The 25,289-nt window shown below is 33.8% G+C and overlaps 7 protein-coding genes across 16 annotated transcripts; 4 read left to right on the top strand and 3 right to left on the bottom strand.

Moving 5' to 3' along the window:
• The first annotated feature begins 5,006 nt into the window (after positions 1 to 5,006).
• On the top strand, positions 5,007 to 7,005 carry NRT2.6 (high affinity nitrate transporter 2.6). Its single transcript, NM_114375.5, has 2 exons — positions 5,007 to 6,019; positions 6,107 to 7,005. The coding sequence occupies exons 1-2, from the start codon at positions 5,180 to 5,182 to the stop codon at positions 6,893 to 6,895; spliced, it is 1,629 nt and encodes a 542-aa protein (NP_190092.1). The 5' UTR covers positions 5,007 to 5,179; the 3' UTR covers positions 6,896 to 7,005.
• Positions 7,006 to 7,041: 36 nt separating this feature from the next.
• On the bottom strand, positions 7,042 to 8,609 carry AT3G45050 (uncharacterized protein). Of its 4 annotated transcripts, none has more exons than NM_202657.3 (5): positions 8,489 to 8,609; positions 7,870 to 8,054; positions 7,631 to 7,779; positions 7,438 to 7,546; positions 7,042 to 7,266 (listed from the first exon to the last, which is right to left on the bottom strand). In NM_202657.3, the coding sequence occupies exons 1-4, from the start codon at positions 8,541 to 8,543 to the stop codon at positions 7,459 to 7,461; spliced, it is 477 nt and encodes a 158-aa protein (NP_974386.1). In that variant the 5' UTR covers positions 8,544 to 8,609; the 3' UTR covers positions 7,042 to 7,266; positions 7,438 to 7,458. The 4 variants fall into 4 exon arrangements, with proteins under 4 accessions (NP_974386.1, NP_190091.2, NP_850657.1 ...); NM_114374.4 differs by having other exon boundaries at positions 7,401 to 7,546; positions 8,489 to 8,600; NM_180326.3 differs by having other exon boundaries at positions 7,042 to 7,546.
• Positions 8,610 to 8,735: 126 nt separating this feature from the next.
• AT3G45040 (phosphatidate cytidylyltransferase family protein) lies at positions 8,736 to 12,028 on the top strand. 3 transcript variants are annotated; one of them, NM_001339190.1, is made up of 13 exons: positions 8,736 to 9,057; positions 9,168 to 9,280; positions 9,358 to 9,561; positions 9,691 to 9,744; positions 9,939 to 10,009; positions 10,083 to 10,163; positions 10,246 to 10,460; positions 10,578 to 10,767; positions 10,872 to 10,937; positions 11,025 to 11,113; positions 11,219 to 11,333; positions 11,414 to 11,465; positions 11,551 to 11,936. In NM_001339190.1, the coding sequence occupies exons 1-13, from the start codon at positions 8,864 to 8,866 to the stop codon at positions 11,763 to 11,765; spliced, it is 1,659 nt and encodes a 552-aa protein (NP_001325871.1). In that variant the 5' UTR covers positions 8,736 to 8,863; the 3' UTR covers positions 11,766 to 11,936. The 3 variants fall into 3 exon arrangements, with proteins under 3 accessions (NP_001325871.1, NP_190090.2, NP_001325870.1); NM_114373.4 differs by having other exon boundaries at positions 8,784 to 9,057; positions 9,640 to 9,744; positions 11,551 to 12,028; NM_001339189.1 differs by having other exon boundaries at positions 8,784 to 9,057; positions 9,640 to 9,744; positions 11,414 to 12,028.
• A 128-nt stretch (positions 12,029 to 12,156) lies between these two features.
• On the top strand, positions 12,157 to 13,205 carry AT3G45030 (Ribosomal protein S10p/S20e family protein). Its single transcript, NM_114372.6, has 3 exons — positions 12,157 to 12,371; positions 12,530 to 12,643; positions 12,818 to 13,205. The coding sequence occupies exons 1-3, from the start codon at positions 12,254 to 12,256 to the stop codon at positions 12,958 to 12,960; spliced, it is 375 nt and encodes a 124-aa protein (NP_190089.2). The 5' UTR covers positions 12,157 to 12,253; the 3' UTR covers positions 12,961 to 13,205.
• Positions 13,206 to 14,302: 1,097 nt separating this feature from the next.
• On the top strand, positions 14,303 to 15,605 carry AT3G45020 (Ribosomal L18p/L5e family protein; the record flags this gene model as incomplete). 4 transcript variants are annotated; one of them, NM_001339188.1, is made up of 3 exons in its annotated part: positions 14,367 to 14,485; positions 14,668 to 14,706; positions 14,992 to 15,399. In NM_001339188.1, the coding sequence occupies exon 3, from the start codon at positions 14,998 to 15,000 to the stop codon at positions 15,397 to 15,399; it is 402 nt and encodes a 133-aa protein (NP_001326157.1). In that variant the 5' UTR covers positions 14,367 to 14,485; positions 14,668 to 14,706; positions 14,992 to 14,997. The 4 variants fall into 4 exon arrangements, with proteins under 4 accessions (NP_190088.1, NP_001326156.1, NP_001326157.1 ...); NM_001339187.1 differs by having other exon boundaries at positions 14,665 to 14,706; NM_114371.4 differs by lacking the exon at positions 14,668 to 14,706 and having other exon boundaries at positions 14,303 to 14,485; positions 14,992 to 15,605.
• Positions 15,577 to 18,422, bottom strand: scpl48 (serine carboxypeptidase-like 48). Its single transcript, NM_114370.4, has 9 exons — positions 17,895 to 18,422; positions 17,373 to 17,541; positions 17,152 to 17,271; positions 16,935 to 17,078; positions 16,708 to 16,858; positions 16,510 to 16,604; positions 16,159 to 16,417; positions 15,924 to 16,057; positions 15,577 to 15,837 (listed from the first exon to the last, which is right to left on the bottom strand). The coding sequence occupies exons 1-9, from the start codon at positions 18,236 to 18,238 to the stop codon at positions 15,721 to 15,723; spliced, it is 1,533 nt and encodes a 510-aa protein (NP_190087.1). The 5' UTR covers positions 18,239 to 18,422; the 3' UTR covers positions 15,577 to 15,720.
• Positions 18,423 to 23,158: 4,736 nt separating this feature from the next.
• Positions 23,159 to 24,463, bottom strand: VPS24.2 (SNF7 family protein; the record flags this gene model as incomplete). Of its 2 annotated transcripts, none has more annotated exons than NM_001161193.1 (6): positions 23,159 to 23,239; positions 23,345 to 23,539; positions 23,626 to 23,747; positions 23,838 to 23,940; positions 24,030 to 24,106; positions 24,352 to 24,463. In NM_001161193.1, the coding sequence occupies 4 exons, from the start codon at positions 23,857 to 23,859 to the stop codon at positions 23,159 to 23,161; spliced, it is 420 nt and encodes a 139-aa protein (NP_001154665.1). The 2 variants fall into 2 exon arrangements, with proteins under 2 accessions (NP_001154665.1, NP_190086.1); NM_114369.1 differs by lacking the exon at positions 24,352 to 24,463 and adding an exon at positions 24,207 to 24,218 and having other exon boundaries at positions 24,030 to 24,119.
• Positions 24,464 to 25,289: the final 826 nt, after the last annotated feature.

Genomic DNA, 25,289 nt, shown 5'->3' with positions numbered 1-25,289 from the left:
AATATAAACATAAATTATAGCATCTTTTTGTGAAATTATATGAATTGATAAAATTAAAAATCATTGAATACGATCTTGATTCTTCGGTTAAATGTAATAAAAAAAATCTACAAGAAAAAATAGAATAAAATACATATTACTAAAATAATATTTTGTAAGATGAGAAGAAATGATAATCAACTTGATACGCTTCTACGTACCAGAGTTACATTCTCGTACGGCAATACAAATAACTTCTAAATATATATTATGGATCATTCTATTAGCTTTAACGAGCAACATCAACTTGGCTTTGAAAAGTGGGAAATGAATTTCATACCAAAAAAAAAGGTGGGAGATGATGATGATGATCTGTACGGTAAATACAATAATAAAGTATGGATCCGTAGAGAGGACTATTTTATAAGACCAAGTGGTTATCTTTTGTATTTGATATGTACTTACTTAGCTTGTCTCGCGTATCTTACGCGTTTCAAAGTCAACAAACGTGGCTTGATTGCTACACTTATCGCGTTGTCCTTTATTTACAGGCAACGGTGCTGCAGATGCATAAACTCATATTGTTTAAAACGAAAGTCTGGTGAGTGATTATAACGTTTATTGTCAACGTTTCAAGAATTTTAAATTGTGGTTTCTTTCGATTATATAATTTGGAATCTTTGATTTTGTTATATTCTGTTCTTTAATTTTAGGAAAAAAAAGAGCTAGTTAGATACTTATGTTCATATTTATTATTTTTTCTCTATAAATTTTTTACTTTCGACTAGGACATATGTAATGTAATTTCGTTTGCTATGCTAGTGTCAATATTGTGTCACTTTCTAGGTTTAATTTAAACGTAATATAACTATTTATGCTGGAAATAGTTAATGTAATTGAGGCGAATCTCGCTAATATACGGCATTGCAATGAAAGCCATTGGAAGACTAGAATGATAGAGATATTTTGAGAATGGGACACGATACTTTGATAAAATGTATCGATCAAACGTTATAAATAACAAAAAAAATAATACAAGATGCCTATTGCAATAAGCCAATGACAGTTTAAGTGATCAAGTTTACATGTTTTTTAAATAGTAATGTCCTTCCAATGTTTGTAAAATATTCATGCGACATGCGACATAGCAACATTAACGGTTTCAATAACTAATTGCAACATTAACGGTTTCAATAATAATAATATCCGTTTATGTTAGAATAAATATTCATGCGACATAGCAACATTAAGGGGTTCAACATTTAGTTTAATCGAGTCATCGTCCAATTAAGACACTTACATGTGAGTGCTCTAATTGTGACCCGTATTCCATCACAACTTGCCATGTGAAAGTCATCATAATTATGATTATGAAAGTCATTACACAATAATATATATATATATATATATATATATATATATATATTAACCATAATAAAAAAGAAAATAATGTTGTTTGTTTCCTCAATGGAAAGGTACTACACAGCATAACCATAGACATATATAGCACTTATTATTCTTTAACTAGTCAATTTTCGCAAGACTTCTCAAAAATAAATGGAACGTTAATTACTTTCATAATTTTATGTTTTTTTTTGTCTACTAAATAGGCTGGACTTCAAAAACAAAATGGCACAGTATCATACAGCTTGCTTACATGCATACATAGAAGGGAACTTTTCTTCTTCTCTTCTTATGTCGCATGGTACACGTTTCTTTAACCAGAAAATATCGCTATTCGAACTCTTTTTTCATCCACTTTTGTTTGATTTATTGTTCAAAATTTCAAAGTTTAGATACATTTTTAAATCATGATAATTTTCTTAAAAGAAATGATACAAAACCGAAGCAAGAATAATAATTAACACCCAAGGATCAACCACTAAACAACTGTAATTAAATTGGTTTGGTGTCAAACTAATAGTCATATATTTTAAGTTTTATACTTTATTGACCATGATCAAAGTGTTAGATTAGTTTAGACTACCATGACATGATGGACCAACAAACATGAATTCATACCCATTCTAGCATGTTAATTATGTTTATGAAATATATATTTGTAATTACATATTCTCTGTAATATTTAGATTAAATTCGTAAATTAGAAAACGGTACAAGTTTTTTAACAGATAAGAAAATGATAAGTGATATTAAAATAGTATAAAATAACGGAATAAAAAAAAACTGAAATAAGGTTTTTAGTGACGTTTTTGTGATTAATAATTTCTAAAGTAGTACAGAAAATACTGGTCAAAACCATTGTTTGTATTTATATAACCTAAAAATCTCTAGGCATAGCCACCGAAGTTAGGGGCAAATAACATGAGCTGAAAGATTTTATAACCTTCCTAAGCAACTATATTATGCAAAAGATCTTACGCAAACTAATTAATTTACAATGTTTAACATAAAATCAGTTTAATAAGTTTTACAGTGATCTACGAAAAGTGTACCTAACATTAACATGTGAAGCAGCAAAAAAGTACAGAGATCTATGTATACACATAAGTACAAAGTTGGCAAGAAAAAGAGACGTGTATCAATTTCAGATGTGTTGGATCATAGTCAGCTGCCCGTACATCTTCCACGTCATTAGCATAAGAAACAGCTGTGATCTGTACGGTATTAAATAGTACAAGTCATAGGTACGACTTTGAAATTATTAATATAAGTCCAAGAGATTATCATTAATGTAAAGTACGCCTATCAGAAACCACGACGATAAGCATCAACCCACTTTTCTAAGTTTTCTGCTGAATCATCCCCACGTTGATAATGACGTGAAACTTGCCGCAATATAAGCAGCGATTATGAATTATCAAAAGTTTGTAAGTAGCTGACCTTTTTTGTCTGATAAAAATAAATAAAATAACACTTTAGACCATATATTAAACATGAATATATGTAGATTTACAGGATCACTTTTGAAACTTTTACAATATAGGAATATATATTTCACTAGCTTATGCTAGAAGGACAATTAGCTAGAAATCTCGTGAAACAACCAAGTTTTTCTCTAAAATACTGGAGCTAACGATGGTTTATATGTATGTTTTTGATAACATTGTCAAATGTGATATAAATTAGTTAGATCTTGTTGTTGTGCATTAGCTTTTTGAATCGAATATAATATCACTAGAAATCTAGCAAGTTGCAACTACTTTTAAGAGAAAAACGTACACTTTATACAAGTCAAAGACCATCCCGATGAAAGATCAATGGTTACGAGTTTTTGTTTGACTTATCCCGCATTATTGGAATTTTCTTTACCTATAAAGATAGGACTTTTCTTTACTTGGTTACGTAAAATGCACCAAAAAAAAAGAAGACAAAAGAATTAAAGAAACATGTTCTTTACCTATAATTCACTACAAACTATTAAACTAAATAAATGACAAAATGATATAAATTTTTTTAACAAATGCATCAATCTGTATGGACTAACTAAAATTATAGTAATTATTAGGCTATTCATAAAAAACAAATTGAGTTTTTAATATTCAATATAGTGACATAGTGTGTAACAAACTAATTAATAAAGATTATCTAGATGGTACGGGGATCGAGGAATATGTAAGAAAGATAACTTATCGCTACATTCAATTCATTTGATAACTTTCAAAAGCTGATGTTACTTGTTTCGTTCTTTTTGGTTGCCAAAATTTTGCTCTCTGCAATTTTAGTTTTTTTTCTAAAATATGAGTTTACGTTCCAAATAAGAAATGATCGACCTTGTTTTAAACCCCCAAAAATAAATAAAGATCAAGAGATTTTCATATCTTATGGTATTATTGGGTAATTGAAAGCAAAAAAAAAAAAATGAATTTTTGAATAAAGTTGATACAACTATTTCCAAAAGTAAAATTAATTTGATGAGTCGACCACATGGAATACACAAAAGACAAACTGCAATTATTTTTAGAAGAATGAGCTTTTTACAATGAACCGTACGATCTCATAGTCTCATTGACCTTTGGTTGATGTCAAATGTCAAACATTTGTCTCTCCATAAAGATATTCTTGTACTTAGATGACTCTATAACAAAAAAATAAAAAGAATAAGAAGATATTCTCGTAAATTAACAATATTTATATATAATGTATAAGTATAACCATTAAACAAAAAGATCAACAATATTTTCAAAATATTATAGTAAGCTGGAAACATCAATGCATTAGGTAAGACACATGCATGTTGTACATTAGCTACGGATGCGCAAAATGGACGCTAAGCCGGCGGTGAAAGAGACACGTTGTTCTTCTGCATTTTATTCCATTCGTACGTAATAGTTAATTCTATAAAGTTATATAATGTTTCGACTTGATAGAGATATGGTACAAGTAGTCAATGAAACGTATTTTCTAATTAAGTTAAGTTATAAACATTTTAATAGTAAATGGAGCACGTAATTTGCATTATGCAAAAACACACATATGCTTAGTTCTAATAGGATATTCTCTTTTCCGAATGAACTATTTTTGGAGCGGTGGACTTTTTTTTTTTATTAACCGATATTAATTAGATAAAATTTAGGAGAGCCATTCATAATAATGTTATTTATATATGTTATATGATGCAGTTCGGTATAGATTTTTCGTGTCAAATTGTCCGTTTTGATATTTGCACTACGAAAGATTAAAGATAAAGAAAAGCTAGTGAACTTTCTCTTATCGTTTCGTAATTTTTCTTCTGATCATTCGGTTATACGTGAACTTTCTCTTATCCTTCGTAATTTTTCTTCTGATAATTCGGTTAGAGAAAATATATACTATCTTCGACCCTCAACACAGTTTATTAACAAAATATATAAATAAATCAGGACTTTTTTTTTTTTTTTGCTATTGAAAACGTTTGCAAAAACCTACAAAGAGACTACATCTAAAATGTACAAGAGACTTTACATATTGATTGTTTTCTACCAATAAATTTCGTAATACTATTTCACCAAAAAAAAAATTAAAACAAAAAGCCATCGCTCATTTCATTTCACGTAGTATTATTCAACTCTTATTATTGGATCCACCTAACCGTACCCACCAAAAATCTCTATAAATACTATGCAACTCATCTTCTCCAACTTACACCAAAAACAGAAAACAACAAAGGCCACAAAGAAGAAGAAAACCTTCTTCAACGTTTAAAGTCTCTTCTCTCTCTCTCTCTTAACTTCTCCCATTTTCTTTGAACTAAAGATCAATGGCTCACAACCATTCTAATGAAGACGGCTCTATTGGAACCTCCTTGCATGGAGTCACGGCAAGGGAGCAAGTCTTCTCCTTCTCCGTCCAAGAAGATGTCCCTTCATCTCAAGCCGTCCGAACAAACGATCCAACGGCTAAGTTTGCCCTACCAGTGGACTCCGAACATAGGGCAAAAGTGTTCAAACCACTATCATTCGCTAAACCACATATGAGAGCCTTCCACTTAGGATGGATCTCTTTCTTCACTTGCTTCATCTCCACCTTCGCAGCCGCACCTCTAGTCCCCGTCATTCGCGACAATCTCGACCTGACCAAAACCGACATCGGAAATGCTGGAGTTGCATCAGTTTCCGGCGCCATTTTCTCGAGACTCGCTATGGGTGCTGTATGTGACCTTCTAGGGGCACGTTATGGAACCGCCTTCTCACTTATGCTTACAGCTCCAGCAGTTTTCTCCATGTCGTTCGTAGCTGACGCGGGAAGCTACTTAGCCGTAAGGTTCATGATCGGTTTTTGCTTAGCAACGTTCGTATCATGTCAGTACTGGACGAGTGTTATGTTCACTGGAAAGATTATCGGACTCGTTAACGGATGTGCTGGAGGGTGGGGAGATATGGGAGGAGGAGTGACTCAGCTACTAATGCCAATGGTCTTCCACGTCATCAAACTCACCGGAGCCACTCCCTTCACGGCTTGGAGGTTCGCCTTCTTCATCCCCGGCATTCTTCAGATAGTTATGGGTATTCTCGTTCTCACTCTCGGCCAAGATCTTCCCGATGGTAACCTCAGTACTCTCCAAAAGAGTGGTCAAGTTTCTAAAGACAAATTCTCCAAGGTAATATATTAAACATGATCAATATTTTTAGGACAATACTAGCAATAATGCATGTGGTTCTAATTACAATTTTGTTTTGTTTAATAGGTCTTTTGGTTCGCTGTGAAAAACTATAGAACATGGATCTTATTCATGCTCTATGGATTTTCTATGGGAGTTGAATTAACGATCAACAACGTTATATCTGGATACTTCTACGATAGGTTTAACCTTACGCTTCACACAGCTGGTATTATAGCAGCCAGCTTTGGTATGGCAAACTTCTTTGCCCGTCCTTTTGGTGGCTACGCTTCAGATGTAGCTGCACGGCTCTTCGGTATGAGGGGACGGTTATGGATCTTGTGGATCTTACAAACTGTTGGAGCTCTCTTTTGCATCTGGCTTGGTCGTGCTAGTTCACTACCTATAGCTATCTTAGCCATGATGCTTTTTTCCATGGGCACACAAGCTGCTTGTGGAGCTCTCTTTGGTGTTGCTCCTTTTGTTTCCCGCCGTTCTCTTGGACTTATCTCGGGATTAACTGGTGCTGGTGGAAATTTTGGGTCGGGAGTTACTCAACTTCTTTTCTTCTCTTCCTCGAGGTTTAGTACGGCGGAAGGACTATCGTTGATGGGCGTTATGGCTGTTGTGTGCTCTCTTCCGGTTGCGTTTATACATTTTCCGCAGTGGGGAAGCATGTTCTTGAGGCCATCACAAGATGGAGAGAAATCAAAGGAAGAGCATTACTATGGAGCGGAATGGACAGAGGAAGAGAAGAGCTTAGGACTACACGAAGGAAGCATTAAATTTGCTGAAAACAGCCGGTCAGAGAGAGGCCGCAAGGCGATGTTGGCTGATATTCCAACGCCGGAAACCGGATCTCCGGCTCATGTCTAGTGAAGGATAGTCACATTACATCTTTTTCCACATATAAATAACCCTCAAACTTAGCTTTATGTTTGCATGTTTTATGTTCCTCTTATGAGAGATGTACCGAGTAAGATCCTGACTTGATAAGTGAGGTTCAGTGAGCTCGGTGCTCATGATGTACAATGTCGTTTGATATAAGACTTATGCATCAGTTTTCTCTCTGTTTTATCAACAAGCCGTGTCTTTAAAAGTCTTCCAAGATCATATTATTGATTTAACAAAATCGATCAAATACTGAAAATGAGAAGAGTGTTTTGAGGCACAACTAGTCATACCTTAAGAAGAAGCAATTGACTTTAGTAATCTTTACGTCTCAGAAACAGATCACATTAAAGAATCTGGAAAGAGTAAGAAGCAACTTAACTAGTATGACAGGTGAAGATTGCAAATGTAAAACTTAAAGTTGTATGAAAGTTTTCAAACATTGCAGAATCTTTCATAAATGAAACAAAACAAGAAAGCTATGCTAAACCTTTGAATCGGTTTCTGAAGAAAAGAGTTTAACGTACTTGTAAACTCTGCGTAAGGAGCTAGATGCTTGTCTTTCCACTACCACCACATATCATACAAGATCTCGTGGAAGAACATTTAGTGCAATAGCTCCATTTCTTGGGAAGCCTAAGAATGTGTGTTTATCGACAATCAATGAACGAATATCGATGAGATTGGAGCGAAAGAACACCGAGGGAGTTAATTAATTACCCGGCTGTATATCGCGTGGCCATGTTTTTAGCTGCAAGTCTTGCTTTCTCAGCATTTGCATCTGATAGTTTCTTTAATACAAATCCTTCACCTTTGCATTCAGGACATATTCCTGAACCGAGACAAGCTTCACATTCTTTCATAGAAGCCTGTAATTCAGTTCACAGAGGAAAACAAGCAATGCAGATATCAGTAAAACCTAGAGAAACCGGCATAGATCATATACTAAAACAACTAACCTCGGCTTCTTCGGAGGCTTTGTTATTTCTCCTAACAAGAATAGTAGCTGCAGTACCAACAACCGTGGCTGCAATCGCTATAGAAACAGCTGTTTCAGCTAAAGCAGGAACAACAGTTGATGATCTCTTAGCTCTCTGATGTGAGGATTTCAAATCAAGGTTTAAGAACCTCACATCCTTCACACCTACAAACAAAAATCAACAATGAAAACTTAACTAATATCCAGAGGTAAAGACTCTATGAATAAGCATTTTTAGTTTCTAACTTAAAAGAGTGATATGGTCAAGACAATGTTTGTCCTATAAGCTAATATAAATCAGACAATAGAGTGTTAAGTAAGAAATCATCACTTGAGAACTAAGAGAATTGACTCTAAGCTCCATTCTTAATTCAGAAGTAAGGGAATCAAACAAATCTAAGACCCAAACTCGAAATATCTCTAAATTGGATTGTCATAAATGCTTTTACTCAAATTATTATCAGAAATACCAAGAAAGTTTTGCTTTTTGCCCGTCAAATTTCTCAGGTCAAAAACCATCAAAAGCTCATAGAATTGCGTCAAATTCTCTCCGAGAGAAAACAAAACAAAATCGAGGATTAGGGTTTTGTTCAGCTTACTTGAAACTGAAGAAGGGAACGAAAAAGATTGCAGCTTGATGAGACTAAGCTCCATCACAACAGAAGAATTATCATTTCTCTCATCCTCATGACTTCGTTATCTTCTTCTTCACAAAGTCTCTCTCAACGGCTTAAAATCTAATTTCAATAACCGACATTAAACCAAAACAAACCGAATCAAACCGAACAAATTGACTTTTATCATTACGTGGAAAATTAGCGTGACCTTAAAGTCCGTGCCAAACCGTGTTTCGTGGGCCCAATTACATACAAGTCACGTTTTGTTGGCGGCCCAATAAAACAACAAACCACCAAGAATAAACAATCGCGCCTTAAAACAACGAATCTCCGGCGAAATCATCATCTTCTCCGGCGATGAAGACGACGGCGACGTCGTTTGTAACGGGAGAGAGAGTTGTAGTTTTCGTCGTGGTTTCTCGTATTCTCTTATCTCTTCCTTTATCACTTATCTCCCATGGCTTCTCCCTCTTCCTCCTCTCTCTCTCCGCCTTCCTCGTCGAGATCCGCGTCGAGACTTCTCCGTTTCTTCTCTCTCATTTCAGCTCCAGGTGAAAAACCCTTAATCTAATTTCAAAATTCCGATCTCAGAATCAATAAAGTTTCAATCTTTTGGGAAGAAGATTTCAATTGAAGATGTGTTTGTTTTGGAAAATTGTAGACGCGGTGCGTCTTCAGGGATATTACTAGGAGCTGTGACACTTCCTTCTGTTATGATATCTAAGTTAGTTCAGCTTTCAAGAGCTATTTCAATCCATGAAGCTGAACAAGATGGTAACTTTCACAGCTTTTGTATTGGGCTAATGTTAGTATTTAGATCATTAACATGGTTTGATTTGTTTGTTGTGTAGAGCTTGCACATGTGACAATGCAGTATTGGGCAGCATCGGCTAGTTGTTGTGCTATACTTATATATCTATCAGTGATTATGTCACAAGTGAGAAAAGATGAATCTTTGTCGTCATCGTCTATTTGGCTTACGAGAGTTAGCTTGACTGGGACAGTGTTGTATGGAGTAGCATGTTTTGTTTCACTTTCCATGATTTCACACACTGGTAAGATATTTTTTGGGGGGTTTTGAGTTGTTTTTGTTTCGCTTGGTTTGACTACAGTTTGTTCTTTATCTCGGACAGGCTTGAATACGTCATTGAAAATGTTGTGGATGTTATTTCATGGACTTGCAGCTGTGAAGTTGATTCGACATTTGCTTTGCACTTTCCCATCGTGTGCTTCGATAGGTAATTGCAACGCTATTCATGACTTGGGTTAAGTAGTTGTTTTAGTTGTATAGCTTTCAGCATATCCCTTTTACACAATTTGTTCGCAGTCATGAAATGGTCTTGTCTCTATGGAACTCTTGATTCAATTGAAACTTTACTCTTTTGATTCCACATGTTTCTGTTTCACCTTCCAACTAATGCCACTTTTATAGGGGAAGCACTTCTTGTGACCAGTGGTCTTGTTCTCTATTTTGGCGACTTTTTGGCATGCACAATTGCAAAGGTTAGAATACGTCAGTTTTTCAATCTTGTCTGCTTTCATTGTTTCTATAACTTTGGTATGATGACTGTTACAGATTTTTGAGAAATTGATACCTGTGGATCTTGTCTCAATAAGCTATGGAATAAAGAGAACGGAAACCGGCATAATCGTTCAGGTATCATAATAAGAAATAGAAAGTAAATGCAGAATAGCCTTTACTGTATTACTTCATAACAACTTACCTGTCTCCTTCTCAGGGTCTACTGTTGGGCCTTCTACTTTTCCCGATGGTGTTTAGATTTGTTCTGCATATATATGAAAGCTCTTTGAGAAAGAGAGATGCTCGACAAAGAAACTGCAGTGATGCTGCAAAATCTGTCTTATTCTTTGTTTCACTTCTATTTTTTATGGTCGTGGCTGTTCCTTCTTGGATGCAGTTTGTACACGATTTCAACCAGCATCCCTTCTTATGGTACTTAATCTCTACTATCAATTACTTATCTTTTGTCCTCTCAGCGTCGGTAGCGATCCTTTGTACAATAACTTCCACATGCTAAGATTGTATCCAACAATACTCTTTCTATTGCAGGGTGCTCACATTTGTCTTTTCTGAACCTCTGAAGAGACTTTCATTATGTATCTACTGGATTCTGTTGATCGTTGTGTCTGTCTCACGATTTTATAACATCTCGAGGAGTAGCAAGGTTGAGAGAATCTTGCTTCGGAAGTACTACCATCTGATGGCTGTTTTAATGTTCTTGCCAGCTCTTGTCTTACAGGTAACTGGTGATCAATAAAAACTTATTTCACTATTCAGAAAATCCGTATGTGTTAGCCTGCTCCTCTAGTAGCTTCTTACTATTTTCATGTCATTTCATTTCAGCCTAAATTTCTCGATCTAGCATTTGGTGCAGCATTGGCAGTATTTGTTGCATTGGAGATCATTCGAGTAAGCTCCCTTCTTTTGAAAGAAATCTCCTTCTATTTTTCATTGCTTTCGATGGGGTTAATGCAAGATACTCATTGTGAAAACCAGATATGGAGAATTCAGCCTCTTGGAGAGCCTTTACATCAATTCATGAATGCTTTCACTGACCATCGTGACTCAGAGCATCTGATTGTCAGGTATGCCAAAACTGTTTAAACCATGGATGGGAAAACTTAGTGTAGAATTATCACATTGTTGTTTGGTTTGTATAACCATTGATTATATTATGTCTTATTTTATAGCCACTTCTCACTCTTGCTTGGGTGTGCGCTTCCGATTTGGATGTCATCTGGGTTCAATGACCGAGCCTTATCTCCATTTGCTGGAATTCTCAGCCTAGGAATTGGAGATACAATGGTAAGCTTAGGTCTCTTCCAATGTAACGTTACTCAGAAATTCAGAATGGCTTGTGTTTGATAAACATTCTTGCTTTACAGGCATCGATGGTTGGTCACAAATATGGGGTGTTGAGATGGAGCAAGACAGGAAGTGAGCATATTTCTTTTCTTTGTTTTCGAAATATCAACTTCTGTTTTCATCGGAAACTAATATGGTCATGAGTGTTGCGGAACAGAGAAAACGGTTGAAGGAACAGCAGCGGGAATAACATCGATGATGGCAGTGTGCTTTGTTCTGGTCCCAATATTAGCATCAATGGGTTATATACTAAGTCAAGGATGGTGGTCGCTTCTGGTGGCTGTGACAGCCACCGGGATGTTGGAAGCTTACACGGCGCAGTTAGACAATGCCTTTATACCTCTTGTCTTCTACTCACTCCTCTGCTTGTAAATTAGTTAAGCCTAGAGTCAACATTCTACGTTTTTTCACTTCATGTACATAACAAAGTATCTTACTACTAACCATACTTCCTCTTGTTAATTGCCGTATCTCTTTAAGAGACAAATGTGTTTTTTGATCTCAACTTTTTGTTTCCTTCCTACGTATTATTATTCTCTGCAAGAACCAATCTTCTTTCCTCTGTTTGACAAACCAATGTTAAATACAGAGATGAACATGCTAACAAAATAGCAGCCCATCTAAAAATAACAAGGCCCATATTGGCCCAAGTACTTATCAAACACTTTTGGAATATGAAAGAAAACAAACAGAGCAAACATAGCTGTAGTTATTGGGCTTTATATTGGTTGGGCCCAACAAGCCCATATAAATGAGGGTTTTTATATTACATAAAACGTCTTCTTAGGTTATAATTCGAGCTCTCTTGAAGCAAAAAGCTATCCGCCGTCGACTCGAGCTTCGTTCGTCTCTCTGCAAATATGGCGACAGCGTATCAACCAATGAAACCAGGAAAGGCTGGTTTGGAAGAGCCACTCGAGCAGATTCACAAGATCAGGATTACTCTCTCCTCCAAGAATGTCAAGAACCTTGAGAAAGGTTTTACTTCTTTTCTTAATCACCTCTCTAAGTTCTAGGGAAATGCGTTGCACTAGTCTTAGGTTACATTAGAGTATTTTGAGGCTATCTGAGAGATGTTCCAATTATTGAATACTGAATAAATGTTTTTGCTCTGTTGCTGCAAATGATATATGTAGTGTGCACTGATTTGGTTCGTGGAGCTAAGGACAAGAGACTTAGAGTCAAGGGACCAGTGAGAATGCCCACTAAGGTTCTCAAGATCACTACCCGAAAAGCTCCCTGTGGTGAAGGTATACTTCTGGTTCTCTCATCTTTTATGTCTTCAAAAACACTAGAGCTTGAGTTTTGGGAACCGTTCCTAAAGTGTCGCGGATTTAGATCTTAGAACATGTGATTGTGCTCAATACTTCAAGTATCTTCTTCACATTGGCTGAGACTCTTTTAACTATTGGTGTTGTAAACAGGAACCAATACATGGGACAGATTTGAACTTAGGGTGCACAAGCGAGTGATTGATCTCTTCAGCTCTCCTGATGTGGTCAAGCAAATCACATCCATCACCATTGAACCTGGTGTTGAGGTTGAGGTCACCATCGCCGACTCGTAGATCGACTCTCTTACTTCTGTTTTTGCTCTTTCTCTTTTAAGAAACAAATGTTTTGTTGTACTGAAACTCAAGTTCTTTTGTTTTCTTAATTGAATAGATTTTGAAGATTGATATTATAATTATGTTCTCTACTCTCATATTAATAGCCTTCATGTTTTGTGATGATACAGTATATTACAACTTGTAATCGTGTTTACTTGTGCTAATTTCTAAAATTTACTTATACTAAGACAAAATAGTATGACAGTTTGAAAAGCCAAGTATTAGTAGTACAAGTTGTCCGAAATTCAAAAAGTCAACCAACAATTTAGATGATTATTAGATCATCTCCATCTATGGTTTCTCATTGAAAAACTCCAAATTAAAAATAAATCAAAAATATGAAAATAATATTTTTTAATTAGTTTTTCTCAGAATCGTTTTTGAAATAAGAAACCTTCTCTCTCTTCCACATGTCATCTTGTTATTAATTTCTTTTTTTTGTTATAAATAAAATCATTTATACTTTATAACATCAATTAAATACTTTATATGTTTGTTATTTTTTTTATTTTTACTTTTAAAATTCATAAAATTAAATTATCTATATAACAAGCTCTATCATGTATATGTTTAAATTATATACGAATATTATTTAATTGGTGTTAGTTAAGCATTAAACATAATAATAATTTATAAATATAATAGTTTTTTTTAATTAGAAAACAAACATTTAAAATTTTCTATTTTTATTTTGCAATATTCTCGGCAATCGAATTCGACTTCGTGATAGAGGTATGCACCAACAACTAAAATATGACCTAGTTGAGCATATATGACAAAAGTTTGGTGCATCATCAAATGAAGAGTAAAACCATAATAGATAATATAGTTAGCTTTGATTTATGTTATCATGGTTTTATATGTAATTTCTGTTTAATTTATATATTTTTTCTATTTAATTTATGTTATCATAGTTTTATATGTAATTTTATATTTAATTTATATATTTTTTATTATGATTTTGTATGTAAAGTAATGTTTAATTATGTTTAATTATGGTTTTAAAAATAATAAAACTATTTAATAATATAATTTGTAAAAATAAATAATTGATATGTTTAAAAGTATTGTAGAGATATTAAATTTAATATAAAAAACATATAATAATATGTTAATGTTAATGAGATACTTATAAGAGTATCTCACTAATGGAAGTACAATTTTAGTATAAGTTTTTCTACTTAAATTAAACATAAAAATATTAATAATATATTATGATGTACTCATGGAGTATCTCACGAATGGAGATGCTCTCTGATAAATAACGTTGCTGCTGTACCGGTTTTAGCCCAAATTAAAAGCCCATTACGATTGGACCAAGTAAAACAACATGGATACTTGGTTATTGGTGTAAAACCCGACCCGCTTCGTTTATACCGACTTCTTCGTCGTCACTCGTCCACCTTCCTTAATCTTGGCGCTCTGGTGATTTCTCGTCGCAACGTTTCTTCTTGATTAGCTCAAGTTCAATCCCCCTTAACTTGTAAGTTCAACCAAAGTTCAAAAAATTTTCGTAAAATTTTTTCTCTTCTACGATTTGTTGTCTTATGTTATCTAGACAGAGATTTTGCTTTTGTGCTACGAATTGTTGATTTCCTCGTGTCTTAGCTTCTTTCTTTGTGTTATTGTTTTCTCATTTCAGTTTTAATTTTGAAATTTTAGTAGCTTTTGAGTATATTCTTGGCTGGAATTGCTGCATGTAAGGTGTTCGACGAAATTCCTCTGAGAGATTAATTAGTAGAGAAGCTTCATTTCAAAGGGGGTTAAACTAAAACTAACGCAAATTACGAGCTTTATATCCATACTTTTGTTTGTAGTGATTATATTTGATTGGAACGATTTATCAATCTCAATTTCACGTGATCCATTAAAAACATCGAACATCGAAACACCAAAATTGAAATTTAATGTAAAAGAGATAAAGAATTTGGTTCAAGTTTCTCTTTTTCAGTGCTTACAATGTTGAGTATTTGTTGTGTGTTTTTGTAGAAGCAAATGACAGTTTTGAAAAGGTACGTCTTAAGGCTGTTCATGTCGATCAAGTACATAACAGCAAACGTAGTGGACAGAAACAACGGGAGAATAGTGACGACAGCTTCAACCGTAGAGCACACGATCAAGAACTCCCTAGAGTGTGGCCGTACTTGCAATGCTAAGGCGGCGGCTATCGTAGGAGAGGTTTTAGCAATGAGGCTGAAAGTGGAAGGGCTTCAGGATGGGCAAGGAAGAGGAATACATGCTGATGTCAAGAAAGAAATCGAAAAGAAAGGGTTTAAGAGTCGAACTAAGGTATGGGCTGTTATTAACTCTCTTAGAAACAATGGTGTTACACTCATTCTTGACGATGATGATGATGATGATGAGTATCGTGATCGTTCTTTTGAGGGTCATCGGTGAATTCACAATCTTTGTTTTTTATGTGTTATCTTCTCTAGTGATAGATTCGCTATGTGTAACTTGGAAATTGGAATAGTCAAATCTCTGTGACATATAATGCTGATAAGAGTGTTCAATGAATCAAGTATTTATCAGGTTTTAGATGATAGAGTTCGAATCTAACTCATGTAGTGACTTGGTTATATGATGGTTAGAAATTAACAATGAAGTTTCCTGTGTATTGATAGAAATAATTCACAAGTATATGTTATTTAGCTTTTCTTAAAAGTAAAATATTGATCTCCTAAATACATAATAATTCAGCCGGTTCGGAATTTGGATTTACTGATGAGCGGTCCGACCAGTGGGTGTACTGAGCTTTCCTTGCATCCAGTTCTGAAGCATTTGCAATGCTGCCTTTGGCTGATCCATCGGAACCATGTGTCCAGCATCATGGACCTATAAAACGTTTTCCCGATTTCGATTAGGTTAGGGACAAATATCGATAGAGATATGTTCAGTTTCTCGATTTTTGTTCGGTTTACCTTTAGGAAAGTGAGTGAACCGTAGTTCTTCATTAAACCCGCTTCTTTGTTGTCTACGTGGAATGGAACTGTCGCTGCTGCTACAAACTCTTTCTGGCCTGACCATTCCATTTCGTGAACCCACTTTGAGTTTCCTATATACGAAGGAAAAAATACTCAATCAGTCTCAGCTTAAACAGTTTTCCGGAGATGTAACTATGGTCAGCATACACTTGGATATAGCGAGGAAAAGTACCGAGCCAATTGCAGATGAGATCGTATTCTCCGGCATAAACAAGGAGCTTAATTCCATCTTGAAGAAGAGCTGGAATCCCGACCTCAAGATTCCGCATCCAGTCCATCTGCATTGCTTCGTAGACCGCTGTACTGCAAGACACAAACTCGATATCTCCCACACCTAATGCCTTCCGCACCGATTTCTGGTTCAAGAAATTCTCCATGTTCGAGAAATCATAGCATAAGCTTCCTTCACATTGTTTCCTCACGTCATAATACTTCAAAACAGAGAGACCAAAAATCTTGTTAGCTATTATTTCAAGAATAAACAAGTAAAAGAGATTAATTCAATTCCAGTTTTGATGCTTACGTTTACGTTTCCAGCAATATCCATTATCTTTTGGAAAATGTTGTTGCAGACAGTGTAAGAAGAAGCACACGCATCCCCTTCACCACCATCCGCGCCTGAAACCGCATAAAGAAAGCAAACATATTTCATTACAAAATCACAAACTTAAAGTAAACTATCATTTTTGTAATAAAAAGAAGTTGAGAGATTGTTTATTACTGCATTCTTTGATAGATTGTTGACAAGTTGCGTAATAACGGTTGAGGTTATCATGATCAGACTGTGTGATTAAATTCATGTCTAGCGCGTAATCCGCATACGCACCATATTGAATCTCCGGGTTGGTTAAACCGTTACCGATCGCAAAACCCTGATATAAACCATATTTGGTTTAAAGACAAAACACAAAATGTCTGATCAATGTGGACTTTTTTTTTTCTTTTTACCTTAAGGTTAATGTGAGTTCCTTCTTTGTTCTTGTTTCCACGGTGAACACGTGAAGCCAATGCCGGAATGTAATGTCCAGCGTAGGATTCACCGGTAATGTAAAAATCATTCTTCACAAATTGTGGATGCTCTTTGAAAAACGCCTGCAAAGAAAATGTGTCACGTCAAGAACATGTTTTTAATGTGATGAAACAGAGGAAAGAATTGAAACCGAACCTGTAAGAAGTCATAAAGGTCATTACTGACACCATCCTCGTCATGACGAAGATCGCTTTGGTCCGATGTGTAACTGAAACCAGTTCCTACCGGTTGGTCCACGTAGATTAGATTTGATGCCTATAATATTAAAATTGAAATAAAGTGGTTGAGAATAATTTGGTTTCTTGTTGAGATATGAGAAAACGTGTTTTGGTTGACCATTTTTTTTTCTAACCAACCTTGTCCCAACCAAATTCGTTCCAAGAAAGAGATGAGTTGTTAGAGACGGTGAACGGTCCGTTCTCGTAGAACAGAGCCAGTTCACTACTGCAACCTGGTCCACCGGTTAGCCAAATCACCACTGGATCGGCTTTGTTCGTCCTTGACTCGAAGAAAAAGTAGAACATCCTGAGAAAGAAATTGAGCAATAGAAAAACTCGGTTTAGTCATAATACCGAAGTTAACCGAGACGGTTCCAAATATTACTAAAACGGTTGAGCGGTTATATAAAATCATAAAGTAACCGGATTTGTTTGCTCTTTGAGAAGAAATTGAGAATTAAGAAGCCGGTTGAGTTCAAATGTCAATGTGTACCAAACTAATTAGAACGGTTAAGAGAAAAATTTAAATTAAACCGGCTTGGTCTATATTTGTGAAAACAATTGTGAACTAGGAAGCCGGATGAAACGGTTAGAAGAAAATCTAAAGTAAACCGGATTGATTGAACCGGTTTAATTCCGGTACAAGCAAATGGAAGTTACCTTGCTGCTTTTGAGTTAGGGAGTTTGTAGTAACCAGCATGGTGACCAAAATCTTGAACCGACGGAGAACCACCGGAGCCACGACGGTCAACCGCCGCCGGCAAATCGAATGCTCTCTCGACCAGTCTCGGAGCCTCAGAACCTTCTTCATCGATGACATTGACGTCGCGTGTAGGCATCAAATTGAATCCTTTGATAAGTCTCTCCGCCGTGAGAGTCGGCAAACTCGCCGACGGTGAGAAAGATAAGGGCTTTTCTGTCAGAGATTTGGAAGTTGAGGGTGAAAAATGAGAGAAAATGAAAATACAGAGGAGAAATGTGAGAAAAGTTGTTTTGGAGTCCATTTTTTTTTTGGTTTTCTGTGAGAGAATTTTTGGGTTATGGGATTGAAGAAACGATGATGTTACTTATATAGTTGCCTTGTTTGTCTACTACACAAATCGTGGATCAAAAATATTAAAAAGTTACTTATTTAGTATCCTAAAAGCATTTTGTTTTATTTACAATTTTGGGTTTATGGGATTCAAGAAACGATGATTTTATTTATATAGTTGGTTTGTTAGTCTACTAAACAAACTGTGGATCAAAATATTATAAAGTTACTTATTTAATTTCTTAAAAGAATTTGAATTTATTTACAATTTGCCTTACAAAAATGAAAAATTTGTCAATTTTTTATTTTTTGTTTGCCACCTCGAAAAAGGTAATGGTCGCTAGAATCAATGAAAATCATCTTTATATTTTTCGGACTCTTAGGATAATAGAAAAAAATATTTTTCAAACTGTTATTATCAAACTTTCAGACTGGATAATAAAAAAAAATAGACCAAAACTGATAATAAAATTAACTATAAATTTTCAGACGAAAATTTTTTTTTCACTTATGTGTCAAAAAGAAGAAGTAGATAGCTATTTTGTAGAGATTTAGTTTAAGACTAATACGATTATTATTTTTATATATAAAAAATAGTGAATATAATTTTCATAATATTGAGATTCATTTGTCATATGTGAATTTTCAAAATATCATGGATTTTACGTATGATTTAGGATAGATATTATATTATAGAATATTATGCCAGATGAAAACACAACCTTATTTACGAAAACTCACAATGTCTTTTCTTCAAAACATTCTATCTAAATTGAGTAATATATTATACCTAATTCAAAACCTTTAATTTGATTTGTAGCCACTCACAGGACTTCCTTTTGCTTTCTTTTTATAGTTTCATACTGTGATAAACCCCACTTGTTCTTTCAAGAAAAGTGTGTATATGATTGCTCTTGTTTTAAAAAACTCAGACACCAAAATTAAATTAAGATGGATACACGTACCTACCGAAATATTAGGATCTTTAATTTCTTTTATACATATGTACATAAATTTTCGCAATTGCAATTAATTCGGTTATGATAAAGACAGAGACAAAGACAGTGTGTAATTTGTGTGAACGCTAGCTATTTCGTTTTGCTTTTGCGTACATTCTGTCCAAATCCTTGCTTTAATTCAAATCTTTGCGTATAAAATTGTGTTTGGATAGAAGAATCCTTTAGACATGGACAAATCAATGCACTATAATGGCTTATATATTGGCGTGTATCACCAGCCAAAATGCGATTAACGATGGCAAATAATGTTGTTAATGACTGATTAATGTTGTTGATTTTTTTTTCTATTGTGTATGTTAATTGTTTACAAAACAAATATTAGCCAGAATCTTAACATGTGGCGGTTGGACTGTTTTTTTTTTCTTCATTAAATGTAATTACATACTAGTACTAAAATTTAAAGATAAAGTTCCCTCTTTCCATAAATAATATGTTGATCATTGTTGAACATAGTACAATAATTTGCAAATATTGGCAACATTATATCTATGATTCCATCATTATTCTCTTGTTATGCAGAATTTGAAGCTGCAAAAACTTAAAATTTAATCATCAGAATTAGAATAATCATCCGAAAAGATTAGTCGGTATCGACCCTGATTAACTAAGTCAATACACTATAGTTTACAAACCTATGAACTCTTTTTTGTTTGTGCAAATCACCACTATACACAAGATATATGCTTTTGTCACCACAATGTTATTTCAACCTCTTTTTGTAAAATATCTATTCTTTTTTTTTTTTGGTTATATTTGTCATTGCTGATATATACATATGTGTTATAATAAAGATATATTTTGCGCAAGTTGATGATTAAGTAGTTTTATGCTTGAAGATCCGAGACCTGTGTTACATCAACTTACACGACTTCACCTTCCACAATTCTCATCCCAGGAATCTTACTCACACTTAAGTTTTTCTCTACTTCACTCGTCACGTTACAGGAAAAAAAAAGAAGAGGAATAGCAAAAATTGTGATGTAAGTAGTGGCGTAAATCATTATTGTAGGGGTTATAATTTTTTTATAACTTTTCTTAAAAAAAATCTAATATTTTTACATTATTTAACTATTATATAGGCATATGAAAATATTTTTTTTAATAAGTTAAAGGCAGAATGATAAATATAAATTTAAAATTGACATTTAAACAAAGAAGGCTAGTAAAGCAAAAACAAATATTAAAAGAAAATGTATCTAATTCATAATATATTTGGAGAATTAATAAACCGTTTTCTCCAATTTAGATTTTATTCTTTAACTATATGGAGAATTAATAGACCATTTTCTTTCTATTTGGGTTTTCAAACTTTAAAAAAACTATTAGGAAACATTTGTAATCAAAGCCTCCAAAACTCTTTGATCATATTCTTTTCCGATTTGGATTTTCAAACCGTTTTAATTATTTATAAACTTTTTTATTTTATTTTATTTTATTCACGTCTAACATTCTTTACAAACAAAGAAAAAAATTAAGGTCTCACGAAATAATTATGAAAATAATATCATTTTCTTAGTTGTTGTCAATACTTTATTTTTCCTTTAGTGAACATGAAAAATAAAGATATACCAGGTAGATAAATAAACCCTTTGTTTTTCCTTTTCAAGAAAATAAATCAAAAGGCCTAAGTCGGCCTCTCAGATTCTCAATCTCATAATTTGTTGCGTGCAAGGCAATAAAACCTGTAAGGTTTTAGAAATTTTTTCCAACCAAATTACAGTATACTTTTAAAAACTAAGACAAATGAAAATTTTAATACATCGAATAGTAATAAATGTATTACGAAATTCCTTAAAATTTATTGCCAAGACATTTAACTATCATTTATTTCTTCCAGATTTTTTTGGTTGTTAAAACTGTCTTGTGTAAACACAAAACTGAAAGTGAATAAGATGATGTAAACACTTATCCCAAATAATAGTATATGCGTCTTATGTTCCCTTGTTGACCGACCCAACTGTTGCTTCACTCGTGGTTTTTATATGTATTTCATTCCTTCACTCAAGATTTTCTAACAATACTTTATGTTATATGCATTTCTTTTACTACTGAAACACATTGCTTCAATGCAGTTTCCAATTATAGGAGTTTGACACAGTGGAAGAAGTTGTAGTAACTTGATGACGATAATGTGAAAACGAAGGAAGCATAAAGCTACTCCTTTGAGGTGTCATCACTTTGGATACTTCAAAATCGTTTTATCACTTTATTGATTCCGAAATTACTGATTTTGTCGATAGACTGATTGTTTTTGTTTCCATGTTTTTTATCCTTTTTTGCCATGGGACCAAACTTTAGGATCTATCTTGTGTAACTTCTAATAACTTTTCATTTTTAATGAAATATTTACATTCTTAGCAAAAAACTAGTTTGAGAATAATTAGTTTTAAATTTTAGAATAAAAAAGAAACTGACAGTTCCAAAATGAATTTCGGTAATCTAAATTCTATAATAATTTTATATTTTATGTAACGTCATTTTCTTCCTTTATCAGCAATATAACGCCTTTGCTTTATGCACAATTTGCGCCTTCTAGAGTATTAATTTAGACCACAACAGAAACATGACACTTCGTCGAATTTTTTTTGTCTTCTACAAATTAAAGAAGCAAGATACATAATTATGTATTTACATACATTCTATGCAACAAAATATTTATGTACACATTCGTCCATATGCATGAAAATTCATTTCTTTCATGCCTTTTCTTTTATTTCAATATTTTGTGATATCATTTTCTTCAATGTCATGGTCAGTTACTACTTCCACACTAGAGCCGAAGCCCAAATGTATCACTTGAAGATCATCGTTTATTAGTTCCTGATTGATTTCTTGTACCAGGTTCAATAATTAACTCGCTCAAAACATACGTGTTATTCAAAACATCTACACACACACGCATCCATCACCCATATTTTAGTACACAATTGTGAAGAAGAACTTAATAGACTAACAGTAACATTGTAACATGTATTTCGAGAGATAGTCAAAATTGCATTTAACTTTTTACAGAATTTTACATAATTGTTTTTTTTTGTATTAATAAATAGAAGAAAAATGAAAAAATAAAAGTGACGGAGAAAGAGGAAACGGCAACTAAGCTATTTTTGTTTTGAATTTTTCTATGTGATGTGGAAGAGAGTGAATGATGGAAGTGTAAATAATCTAGTTTTGAGTGGTTAATTACTAATGATATAAATAGTTACTAAAAGTGTTAACTGGAAAAAGATTATAAAAAAATATATGCAGAAACATACAAAACTTGGATCACAAGAAAAACATGACACTTCAATGAGGAAGTGCCGTGTTAAGTTTAAGGTACAAAATTGCATCTTTACACATACACAGCAACTACACATTTATGTTCATATTGATCCATTTAGTTTTTGCCTAAATAATTGTATATACTAACAATTTATGTGCTCACTAAATGTCATAATGGTATATATAAATTTCTTCTTTTGGTTCAGAAAATTCCAACATATAAAGTGTATATAAATGTACACATTAAAAACTAAACAGGAATTCTACCCAAAAAAAAAAACTCAACAGGAATGACCAAATTTGAAAACTATCCTTTGGTTTAGATATAACTATGCAATTGTAGTATACAGCCAAATCAACATAAACAATATCAAATTTCAACCAAATTAAATAGAACCGGACCAAATCAAATCAAGATGAACCAGAACCGGGTTTCATACTCCAAAACTAAAAACTTTACATTCAAGCAAACCAAACAAACACTGAAGCTAAAGCTCAACTTTCTTTAGTGTCTATACAAATCGCACAATCACTGACCAAAAGATCGACCATGCAATAAGAGAGAACGGTTAAGAAAAAAGTCACAAGTATGATCCAGTATATATCAGCTATGATCTAACATTGGCTAGCCGATATCTAATGGCCTCTAGTTCTTCTTCAGCATCAACTCCTTCTACAATTGCATCTTCCTGCAATACATTATACGTTCCCTTTTCAGATTTGATCTCTTCCTCTCTGTAACTATTCCATCTTTTTTCATGTACTTGCAATCATTCAACTGCAAGAGTTCTTACCCCGTGTAAAGTTTCCGCCTTTTGAGCTGGAACATTCATCTTTTGCTTCCTAACTGCTTCCGGGAGCTCAGCTGCAGTCTCTCCTGCTATGGCAGTCAATACCTTATCAACCTCTTCCTCGATCTCCTCTTCAATATCCTCAGAATCTAAGGCATTATCCACAGCATCACTCACAAACTCTTCAATAACCCCAGTCTACATAAATCCACACATTAGAGAAAGATACATATACATAATATGAACAACATAGAGAACGAAACTCAAAAGCGTTTATTAACTACCTTGGTCATCTCTTTGCTAAATGCCTGCATTGTCACAGCAATCTCTGGAGCTTTCATTAGACTATTAACAAGCTTCATAACCTCACCACTCTTCGAAAGATTCCCAACAGTTACCGCAGTAGCTGCAACACAAAAAGAAACGTAAACAACAATCTAAAAAACATATCACATAACAACAATGAAAACCACCAAGTAAAGCTTTTGATCATTACCAATACTCTCCCCAAGATGCATTGAAATAGAATTCACCTGCGCTTTATTCTCGTATAGCCGCTTAACCGTTCTTCTAGAACTCACTATTTCCCTAGCAAGTGCCTTTAAACACACAAAGCAGAGAAACACTTTAAAAACTCCAATTTCTTCCACCATTGAATCAGATTTACTAATAAAGTTTCATACTTTACCTTAGCAGTGACCAAATCATTCCGCTTTACCGAGTCTTTGATAGCTTTATGCACATTTCTTTCTTCTCTCTCAATATCTGAAAGCAAACTCTCACTCAGTATAAACCCTAATCCTCAAACACTAAACCCTAAATCCAAATTATCAAATTGAAGCAATTTCGTACGAAAGGAACATACTTTAATAGTCATTCTCAAAAATTGGATCTTTAATCTAAAACCCTAAACCCATCAATATAAATCATCATATAACTAACTAAATTCCTCAAATTTCGAAACTTTCCTAAGAATCTGATCAAATACAAGAGAAAAAAGCAACAAGAACCTCGAATTTGTCGTTCAATGTCACGGACATCTTATCGTAGCTTTCGTTGCCAATCTCGAAGCTTTTGCTTAGGATCAGACTTCCGCTTAAAGAATCTGATCACTCTCTTCATTTCTTTCTTACTTCTTGAAACTTTTGATTTTGCAATTCCAAAAGCTTTGAACTTTGTATCATTTCAAATTCTGTTTCTTCAGTTCAAAGTTCAAACTTCAAAGAGAGAAGATGAATCCATGAACAATTGACAAAGAGCCCTCAAAGTTTTAAAATTTCACTTTTGAGTACGAATGTTTTCAGTGTTTATAAAATAGGTCAACATTTGGGCTTCTTCGTTTCACCAATAATGAAAGCCCAAATTTGGAGATAGGCATTAAGGCAGGCCCAAATTTATTTTTTCTTACTGACTAAATGTTTTGCTTCCGCTTTATTATGTTCATCACTTTCTTGATTTCTTTCTTTCTGAAATTTTTGATTTTCCAATTCCACAACAGTTTTTTTTTTATTACTTCTATTATATTGTTACTACAATAATATTGAAGATTTTGGATATAAATATAGTGAATCCAAAATGTTTAGTTCTTACAAAGAAAAAATAAGAGTTCGTGCATATTGTTCATTTGTAGCTTTTGATTGACTCAATTATTAAAGCTAAACTAGTACCTCTCTTCAAAATTTCTTAGCCAAAATTTCAGTGTTAATTTTTGTTTAAAAAACATAAATAATTGATACTTTTCACGAAATTGGATTCTTCTCAATTGAAAATAAATAAACGCCTTGAATTATCGGTCCGGTTAAACATTGTATATCTCTTGATTCGTGCATATATCAAGAGATATACAATGTTGATTGTTCATTTGTAGCTTTTGATTGACTCAATTATTAAAGCTAAACTAGTACCTCTCTTCAAAATTTCTTAGCCAAAATTTCAGTGTTAATTTTTG

The sequence above is a fragment of the Arabidopsis thaliana genome, chromosome 3 (genome assembly GCF_000001735.4).
Source record: "Arabidopsis thaliana chromosome 3, partial sequence".
NCBI lineage: Eukaryota > Viridiplantae > Streptophyta > Magnoliopsida > Brassicales > Brassicaceae > Arabidopsis > Arabidopsis thaliana.
The sequence above is the reverse complement of the archived record's forward strand: the minus strand, read 5'-3'. Positions and strand labels throughout refer to the sequence as shown.